The sequence below is a fragment of the Gadus chalcogrammus genome, chromosome 2 (assembly GCF_026213295.1).
Source record: "Gadus chalcogrammus isolate NIFS_2021 chromosome 2, NIFS_Gcha_1.0, whole genome shotgun sequence".
Lineage (NCBI taxonomy): Eukaryota > Metazoa > Chordata > Actinopteri > Gadiformes > Gadidae > Gadus > Gadus chalcogrammus.
This window is the reverse complement of record NC_079413.1, coordinates 5229759-5236697: the sequence shown is the minus strand read 5'-3', so window position 1 is coordinate 5236697 and position 6939 is coordinate 5229759. Positions and strand designations below refer to the sequence as shown.

Below are 6939 nucleotides of genomic sequence, written 5' to 3'. Positions count from 1 at the left end.
TACTTCACCATCTAGACAGGTTTGTCGCCTGGATTTTTGACTATTACCGGTAATCCCCCGTTTTAAAGACCTGTGTGTGTGTGTGTGTGTGTGTGTGTGTGTGTGTGTGTGTGTGTGTGTGTGTGTGTGTGTGTGTGTGTGTGTGTGTGTGTGTGTGTGTGTGTGCGCTTGCAAGGATTTACTTGTTCAAAATGTATCCATCAAATATTGTCCTTATACCTGCAGACTGTCATTTAGGAATGTACATTCATTTTGATCAACCATCGCAAGCAGTTCTAAAAACCAAGAAGCGCTAAGAGGGCCCTGCAGGCATCCGTACTTGTAGTTCTAGTCGCGCAAACTATCATTTTTTTCCGGTTTTATATCATAGCCTAAAAAACTTCTGAGGGGCGTTTCATGAACACTCTTATTTCGGAAGAAGGGAAGGGTTACGTAAAGACACGTAAGAGCTTCCGACCTCCGAGCTTCTTTGAAGGCGGCATAAAATCACCGGCAGCGGTGACTGTTGAAGTAGAAAGAAGAGCTTACTGAGAGAGGAGCGTGAGACTCGCATTGAGTGTGCTTAACGATTACTGTTCATCGCTTACTAACTGTAAGTAAATAATTATTTCAACATTTACTATCAGATTTACATTACATTTACCGATTATTATACCTTTGGAAAATAAGAGGTATTCTTTTTGCTATGCCATTTGTTTCAGCAAAAGTTGTATTATATAAGTTAACATATGCAGGGTTGCCAACTCTCACGCATCCCGCTCTCACGCTTTCAGCATCAATCTCACGCAAGAAATATAACGCCAAATAGCCCATCTTTTTTTATTTTTTCGTCCGTTGATCACTCACTGGAACAAATAAAATACAGGAAACATGCTCTTTAGATTTATCCATCTATTTATCTATCTATCGATCGATCTTGAAGGATGGTTCGATTTGTATTTCGCCACTATGCCCAAGTCGGACGACCGATTTTCACTTCAGGACCGTTCGATCGATCGATCTATCTATCTTGACCGACTGCCACGACTGCAGTGCAGACTGACCTACAACGTCTTCTGCACACCTTTCTCCGTTGATTCGCCGCTCCCTTGCGTCTTTTAGTTGCGCATGAACATTTTTGAGTGAAAGACGCGCGTTTTGGAAGAAAAGCGTTGGTTAAGGTCTGAGGGCGCAAATAATGGCCTCAAACTAGTGCTGTCATTTTTAAACAACGTTACGTTGTTTTATTACCATTGTTTATTTAACGCAATTATTCGGTTACTCCACTATTTAGTTTAATTTACTTATTAGAGCGTACTGCTCAATACTTAACCTACAATTACGGCCAGGATATCAAAAGGAGCAAGAACATCGAATGTGCATTTTTATGTAATTCCCAACATCTGAACAAGAGAGAAAGATGGCGAAAATATACCCTTTTCGAAAAACTCGTCCAGTCTCTCCCTCCCTCCTTCCATGTCTACTGTCTCTCTACCTCTCTGTGTGGACTGTGGACCTGATTGGAATTCAACTAGAACTTGTTAGTTTGGTGTTTCTTAGCCTATATCTTATTTATATTACAAGTGCCTTTCGAACTGAGCACGGCAAGAACAAGTCAATATCGGCATTATAAGGGCTACATGATCCATAGGCTATGTTACAATTTCAAATATTTTAATTAGGATATAATATTTTAATTCTGATTTAACATTAATTCCATGTTGTTTCTTTTTCAATATCTGTCATTAGGCTAAATAAAGTCATGTTTGGCAATGATCGGGGTCCAAGTAACCTATTCTCGCAATATAGACCCTAATGGTTTTCTCATGGTTTGACAGCCCTCCTCAAAACAAAATTACAATGTGTTATCAACCAATAGCTACATTACTAAACGAATTAAAGGACATGACACACTGTTACCTTCTGTTCAATTCTTTCTGGGTCAGACTGGGAATAAATTCTGAGGTCTTGGTTAAACACATATCTATAGCAGCAGGTGTCTGACTCAGTATTCAGCTATGTTCCCATGTCAATGGATGATTAAATGCATGATTGAAAAATATCTGAACACATTTTGAATGTCCTACGTCAACAACAGCCAATGGCTTATATATAAGCGTCCTTCAATTTGTTTACACTAAGCGAGGACTGTTTTGTAAAAAAAAAAAGGGTTACGGTTATCAAAAATGTGCGTCCACTGATATTTTGCAAAGTCTCACTACAGCCAAAGTCCCAAAGTTGGCAACCCTGCATATGTCGAAATATAGTTTCATATGATTTATATTTTATCTATAAAAATATATAAAATTGGTTCTCCCTATAGTTCTCCCTATCTCCCTAACCCTAACCCTAACCCTTTTTAATTTAAAGTTGTTGTTTTTTTTAAAACAATTATAATTTCGAACGCTTGTCTTTTAACTGTTAACTCCCTGACAGCTATCCTCAGCAAGATGTCTGTTGCTAATGGTGTAGCGGTCGGTATTGACCTGGGCACCACCTTCTCCTGCGTGGGGGTGTTCCAGCACGGCAAAGTTGAGATCATCCCTAACGACCAGGGCAACCGGACCACCCCGAGCTACGTGGCGTTCAATGACACGGAGAGACTCATCGGAGACGCAGCCAAGAACCAGGTGGCCATGAACCCCACCAACACCGTGTTCGATGCCAAGCGCCTGATTGGTCGAAGGTTTGACGATGCGGTGGTGCAGGCGGACATGGAGCTCTGGCCATTCACGGTGACGAGCGACGCGGGGATGCCCAAAATCCAGGTGGAGTACAAGGGGGAGAAGAAGTCCTTCTACCCTGAGGAGGTGTCTTCCATGGTCCTGGTGAAGATGAAGGAGATCGCCGAAGCCTACCTGGGCCAGAAGGTGTCGAACGTCGTCATCACGGTTCCAGCTTACTTCAACGACTCCCAGCGTCAGGCCACCAAGGACGCAGGATTGATTGCCGGCCTCAACGTCCTGAGGATCATCAGCGAGCCCACGGCGGCCGCCATTGCCTACGGTCTCGACAAAGACAAGAGCAGGGAGCGCAACGTCCTGATCTTTGACCTGGGTGGGGGCACCTTCGACGTCTCCATCCTGACCATCAAAGACGGCATCTTTGAGGTGAAGTCCACGGCCGGAGACACTCATCTGGGTGGAGAGGACTTTGACAACCGCTTGGTCAAACACTTTGTGGAGGAGTTCAAGCGGAAGTCCAAGAAGGACATCAGCCAGAACAAGAAGGCTTTGGGGAGGCTGCGCCCGTTTTGTGAGCAAGCCAAGAGAACCCTGTCGTCCTGCTCCCAGACCAGCATCGCCATCGATTCTCTGCACGAGGGCACCGACTTCTACACCTCCATCACCAGGGCACGCTTCGAGGATTTGTGTTCAGACCTCTTCAGGGGAACCCTGGAACCCGTGGAGAAAGCCCTGATGGACGCCGAGATGGACAAGAGCCAGGTCCACGACATCGTTCTGGTGGGAGGCTCCACGCGAATCCCCAAGATACAGAAACTACTGCAGAATTTATTCAACGGCAGGGAGCTCCACAAGAGCATCAACCCAGACGAGGCTGTGGCTCACGGCGCCGCCGTGCAGGCCGCCATCCTCAGCGGCAACATGTCGGCGAAAGTCAAGGACCTGGTGCTCGTGGACGTGGCGCCCCTTTCCCTGGGCATCGAGACGATCGGAGGAGTCATGACACCCCTGATCAAACGGAACACCACCATCCCCACCAAACAGACTCAGAACTTCACCACCAACATCGACAACCAGCCGGGGGTCCTGATCCAGGTCTTTGAAGGAGAGAGAGTCATTACCAAGGACAACAACCTGCTGGGCAAGTTCGAGCTGTCGGGAATCTCGCCCGCTCCGAGAATGGTACCTCAGATCGAGGTCACCTTCGACATCGACGCAGATGGCATTCTGAACGTGGCTGCTGTGGACAAGAGCACGGGCAAACAGAACAAGATCACCATTACCAATGATAAGGGCCGCCTGAGTAAGGAAGACATCGAGAGGATGGTGAAGGAAGCAGACCAATACAAGGTAGAAGACGAGCAACAGAGGAAGAATATAGCGGCCAAGAACGCCCTGGAGTCCTACGCCTTCAACATGAAGAGCAGCCTGCGGGAGGACAACCTGAAGGACAGAGTGAGTGAGGAGGACAGGAAGAAGGTGGAGGAGAAGTGTGAGCAGGCCATCCTCTGGATGGAGAACAACCAGCGAGCGGAGAAAGAGGAGTACCAACACCAGCTAATGGAGTTGGAGAAGCTGTGTTTCCAGTGTAAAATGGTTTTGATTATGAAAACTATAATGAAAATGTAATCAATTAATTAATTAATTAATTCAGTAATGAATTGCTTCCCCTTTTTTTTCTTTTGTTTGGCCACCTCAAGTTTAAGAAATGTCAGGTGGTGCTATGTATTGGTTTTATATGTAATATTTTCAGACTTTGTAAATGGTACATTTGTTTAATCCCTTGGTTCTTGCACTTGGGGTCGACTTGAGAGGATTCATGTTCATTTACAATATTTTGTGAGGTTTGGTTTCAACATTTAATAAATGGATTTCCAATAGATTTAAAGTTAGCATGAGTATGAAATTGCACTTGCACCCAGTGGGAAAATGTGTCCTCTGTATTTAACTAACTCTGTAACTATGTAGCTATGTAGAAGCAGTGGTAGCCATGCCAGCCTGGGGACCAACTCCAATTCTGAGGTGCCTTGGTCCAGTTCAATGACAAGAGTGTCTGACACGTAACATATAATATATACAAGCATAATATAATAGCATGCATGTTGTTTTAGAGTAATATAATTATCTTTGTGCTTAAACCATAATCAAAAGGGTACACTCCCACCATATGCGCTGTCATCAGCACAAATGATCTGTCCCTAAATGTTAAATCCAATCCACCATCCCCCCTGATTATTTTTTACAACTCGAGTACTTTGTGTAGCCCCATCATCTCCAGGCTGTACCAGGGGGGAGTGCCAGCAGGCAGCTGTGGAGAGCAGGCCAGAGCTGGCTCCCAGGGGCCCACCATCGAGGAGGTGGACTAAAGCAGACTGTTGGACTGAATGGAATATGATCAATATGACTGTTATGGATTAAAAGGTTACCTCGTGGGGCCCCCCGTGGTTCACCACGTAAAGCGTGTACCATTATGACCCCTCCTGGGTGATGTCCGCCACAGTGTTCTGCCCCACAGCATCCTAGGAGACTCCTTACCACAGTGACCGGGGTTCGATTCATTTGTTGGTCTTTTCTGCATGGCTATTTACCATACCTTTCTGTCTATCTCAATCTTCAATAAAAAGGATAAAACTTTAACAAAAGAAAAGGTTATTTCTTTCAAATGCTGCATAATGATTAAGCACTCGGCCACATGTTCACATGTGATGTAAATACGGCTCAAGCAATGGGTGGGGTTATCTGGTACTGCATTGCAATGGTTTACATCTTATTTGTCAAATACAAAGTTCTGTTTTTCTGAACTATATGTCTTCTTATTCTTCCGTTAAATATGGTGTACCACAGGGGTCTGTTTTTGGACCTATTTTATTTTGCTTACATGCTTCCCCTTGGTCACATATTTCAGAAACATGGTGTCTCTTTTCATTTCTATGCAGATGATACACAAATTGACCTTCCTCTTAGATCCTCAGATCCTAGTAGGCTTTCTTCTCTTAATGACTGCCTTAATGATGTTAAAAATTGGATGCCATTTTACCATTTTTAGGTCCCTTACAGTATAGAGTCAAACCTGTTGCCAAGAATCTTGGTACCTGGTTTGATAACAATGTACATTTTAAAAAACCCATCAAAAAGCTAGTTCAATCTTGTATTTCTCAATTAAGGAATAATTCCAAAATGAAACCCCTTTTATCATCAACAGAAACCATCATACATTCCTTCATCTCCTCACATCTGGACTATTACAACATTCTTTTCACTTGCCTCACCCAAAAGTCCATACATAGGCTTCAAATAGTACAGAATTCTGCTGCCAGGCTCCTAACCAAAACTAAAAGGTGTGAACACATTACTCCAATTCTTGCATCCCTTCATTGGCTCCCAATTTGCTGGAGAATTGATTTTAAAATGATATTGCTAAATTTTAAAGCTCCCCTTGGCCTTTCTCCTAGTTACATCTCAGAAATGCAAGTGCCCTATCTCCTCACACATTAAGGTCTGCAGGCAAAGGTTTATTAACTATTCCTGAGTGCCGGCTTGCTACTAAAGGGGACAGGTCTTTTTCTGTATTAGGGCCAAAGCTTTGGAATGCATTGCCTGAGCCAATAAGGTTAGCTGATTCAGTGACATCTTTTAAGTCCCTCTTAAGACTCACCTGTACCGCAAAGCCGTTTAAGAATTTATTTAAGTGAAATTTTGTTATTTTTTACGTTTTGTCTTGGGTACTTTTCATTACTTGTATTTTTTTGTTAAAAGAACACCTGTGTTGGAATTGTTCTCAGACATTTATTTTTGTTTGGTTGTTTTGCCTTCTTTATTTTTTCTGCCACAGCCTCAACCCATTTTGCCTATATGACCATTTTGTTATTGTATAACTACCATACGGCTATCATTACGGGATACAATTAACAGTGCAAATTTTAAGAAAGCCCTTAATTATCTTTTGAAATGTGTGCTTGGTGTTTTCTTGATGTTGTGTGCTTATCAATCGACATTTTCACTATGTGAAAGAGGCTTCATGCAGTACAGGAATGTCAGTGGCTCAACGGGTTATTGCCATGTCCTGGTGATCTTTAGGTTGAGAGTTCGAATCCTGATTAGAGCATTATGAACAAGCTGAACATGACATTCTGTCATTGCCATTCATTTAAGAAATACAACATTGAACAGCACCTGCAATTCATCAGGCAATCAACATTCCAGCTCATTAGTTTCCAAGAATCTGACTGCCAAGACACAGTATTGCATTAAGGGGAACTTCTTCGTTAACCATTTT

General features: G+C 43.3%; 1 protein-coding gene across 6 annotated transcripts; it reads left to right on the top strand.

The window, feature by feature from the left end:
• Positions 1-2429: 2429 nt before the first annotated feature.
• LOC130370798 (heat shock 70 kDa protein 1-like) lies at positions 2430-5078 on the top strand. Of its 6 annotated transcripts, none has more exons than XM_056576355.1 (3): positions 2430-3966; positions 4120-4249; positions 4927-5078. In XM_056576355.1, exons 1-3 carry the CDS (start codon positions 2430-2432, stop codon positions 5027-5029), a joined length of 1770 nt encoding a protein of 589 aa, XP_056432330.1. In that variant the 3' UTR covers positions 5030-5078. The 6 variants fall into 6 exon arrangements, with proteins under 6 accessions (XP_056432330.1, XP_056432322.1, XP_056432317.1 ...); XM_056576347.1 differs by having other exon boundaries at positions 2430-4142; positions 4206-4249; XM_056576342.1 differs by having other exon boundaries at positions 2430-4237; positions 4915-5078.
• Positions 5079-6939: the final 1861 nt, after the last annotated feature.

Bases quoted from the DNA above. Each gene is read 5' to 3' on its own strand.
- LOC130370798 (XM_056576340.1), top strand. From the start codon at position 2,430: ATGTCTGTTGCTAATGGTGTAGCGGTCGGTATTGACCTGGGCACCACC. The intron at 4,241-4,914 runs GTGTTTCCAGTG...TTACAACTCGAG, and splicing joins CTAATGGAGTTGGAGAAGCT to TACTTTGTGTAGCCCCATCA.